This window comes from Electrona antarctica (assembly GCF_951216825.1).
Source record: "Electrona antarctica genome assembly, chromosome: 2".
Lineage (NCBI taxonomy): Eukaryota > Metazoa > Chordata > Actinopteri > Myctophiformes > Myctophidae > Electrona > Electrona antarctica.
The window spans coordinates 25,084,143-25,086,642 of NC_136807.1; the positions used below are offsets into that span (position 1 = coordinate 25,084,143).

General features: G+C 51.0%; 1 protein-coding gene across 1 annotated transcript in view; it reads right to left on the minus strand.

The window, feature by feature from the left end:
• Nucleotides 1-2,500, minus strand: part of ptpn18 (protein tyrosine phosphatase non-receptor type 18) — a 19,510-nt gene that overhangs the window by 10,222 nt on the left and 6,788 nt on the right. Inside the window, exon 8 of the mRNA XM_079496016.1 lies at nt 2,385-2,500. This exon is cut by the window's right edge and continues 21 nt beyond it. Within this exon, the coding sequence (XP_079352142.1) occupies nt 2,385-2,500 (116 nt within the window). The remainder of the gene's footprint in view (nt 1-2,384) is intronic.

A 2,500-nucleotide genomic window follows, 5' to 3' on the forward strand; every position in this document is an offset into this window, starting at 1 on the left:
TTGAGGTCAGTCCATGTTTCACCATGGTCTCTGGGGTTGAGGTCAGTCCATGTTTCACCATGGTCTCTGGGGTTGAGGTCAGTCCATGTTTCACCATGGTCTCTGGGGTTGAGGTCAGTCCATGTTTCACCATGGTCTCTGGGGTTGAGGTCAGTCCATGTTTCACCATGGTCTCTGGGGTTGAGGTCAGTCCATGTTTCACCATGGTCTCTGGGGTTGAGGTCAGTCCATGTTTCATCATGGTCTCTGGGGTTGAGGTCAGTCCATGTTTCACCATGGTCTCTGGGGTTGAGGTCAGTCCATGTTTCACCATGGTCACTGGGGTTGAGGTCAGTCCATGTTTCACCATGGTCTCTGGGGTTGAGGTCAGTCCATGTTTCACCATGGTCCCTGGGGTTGAGGTCAGTCCATGTTTCACCATGGTCTCTGGGGTTGAGGTCAGTCCATGTTTCACCATGGTCTCTGGGGTTGAGGTCAGTCCATGTTTCACCATGGTCTCTGGGGTTGAGGTCAGTCCATGTTTCACCATGGTCTCTGGGGTTGAGGTCAGTCCATGTTTCACCATGGTCTCTGGGGTTGAGGTCAGTCCATGTTTCACCATGGTCTCTGGGGTTGAGGTCAGTCCATGTTTCACCATGGTCTCTGGGGTTGAGGTCAGTCCATGTTTCACCATGGTCTCTGGGGTTGAGGTCAGTCCATGTTTCACCATGGTCTCTGGGGTTGAGGTCAGTCCATGTTTCACCATGGTCTCTGGGGTTGAGGTCAGTCCATGTTTCACCATGGTCACTGGGGTTGAGGTCAGTCCATGTTTCACCATGGTCACTGGGGTTGAGGTCAGTCCATGTTTCACCATGGTCTCTGGGGTTGAGGTCAGTCCATGTTTCACCATGGTCTCTGGGGTTGAGGTCAGTCCATGTTTCACCATGGTCTCTGGGGTTGAGGTCAGTCCATGTTTCACCATGGTCTCTGGGGTTGAGGTCAGTCCATGTTTCACCATGGTCTCTGGGGTTGAGGTCAGTCCATGTTTCACCATGGTCTCTGGGGTTGAGGTCAGTCCATGTTTCACCATGGTCTCTGGGGTTGAGGTCAGTCCATGTTTCACCATGGTCTCTGGGGTTGAGGTCAGTCCATGTTTCACCATGGTCTCTGGGGTTGAGGTCAGTCCATGTTTCACCATGGTCTCTGGGGTTGAGGTCAGTCCATGTTTCACCATGGTCTCTGGGGTTGAGGTCAGTCCATGTTTCACCATGGTCACTGGGGTTGAGGTCAGTCCATGTTTCACCATGGTCACTGGGGTTGAGGTCAGTCCATGTTTCACCATGGTCTCTGGGGTTGAGGTCAGTCCATGTTTCACCATGGTCTCTGGGGTTGAGGTCAGTCCATGTTTCACCATGGTCTCTGGGGTTGAGGTCAGTCCATGTTTCACCATGGTTGTGGGGTTGAGGTCAGTCCATGTTTCACCATGGTCTCTGGGGTTGAGGTCAGTCCATGTTTCACCATGGTCTCTGGGGTTGAGGTCAGTCCATGTTTCACCATGGTCTCTGGGGTTGAGGTCAGTCCATGTTTCACCATGGTCTCTGGGGTTGAGGTCAGTCCATGTTTCACCATGGTCTCTGGGGTTGAGGTCAGTCCATGTTTCACCATGGTCTCTGGGGTTGAGGTCAGTCCATGTTACACCATGGTCTCTGGGGTTGAGGTCAGTCCATGTTTCACCATGGTCTCTGGGGTTGAGGTCAGTCCATGTTTCACCATGGTCTCTGGGGTTGAGGTCAGTCCATGTTTCACCATGGTCTCTGGGGTTGAGGTCAGTCCATGTTTCACCATGGTCTCTGGGGTTGAGGTCAGTCCATGTTACACCATGGTCTCTGGGGTTGAGGTCAGTCCATGTTTCACCATGGTCTCTGGGGTTGAGGTCAGTTCACTGGTCATATCAGGGTCAGTTCGGACTGACCTGGGTTCAGCTGCGTTTCAGTCAGAGAGGATATAGAGGAATCCACAGAGTAGTGGCCTGGGCACCATAAGAAAGGCTAGATGGCGCAAGGCGGAGTCACCAATGCTGTTCACCAGTGGCCATCTCTCAACACAGTCAACGTTTCTGGTACATTCTATGGTAGCTGGTGATCTGCTCAATCAAAAATATGCTTAACTCGCTGATATATTGACGGATTTACAAGATATTTGGTTTAATACAAACATTATCAAACGTAGCTATGATCCAGGATTTTTATATGAATGTCCATTGTAAGTATGCAGAAAAAAACAGCGCAAACATGCTGCAAACCAATTGGCCCATTAGCGTTAGGGTCCATAAAGTGTGTGTGTGTGTTTGTGTGTGTGTGTGTGTGTGTGTGTGCATATGTGCGTGCGTGCGTGCATGTACATACCTGCAGTGTACCACTATAGGTGCAGTGTTTTGTATGTTTCTGGCCCAGTCCAGCAGGTCCAGAACTCCACTGACGTTATCAGGAACATCATGGTCCGGCCACGATGTGTACTGGTA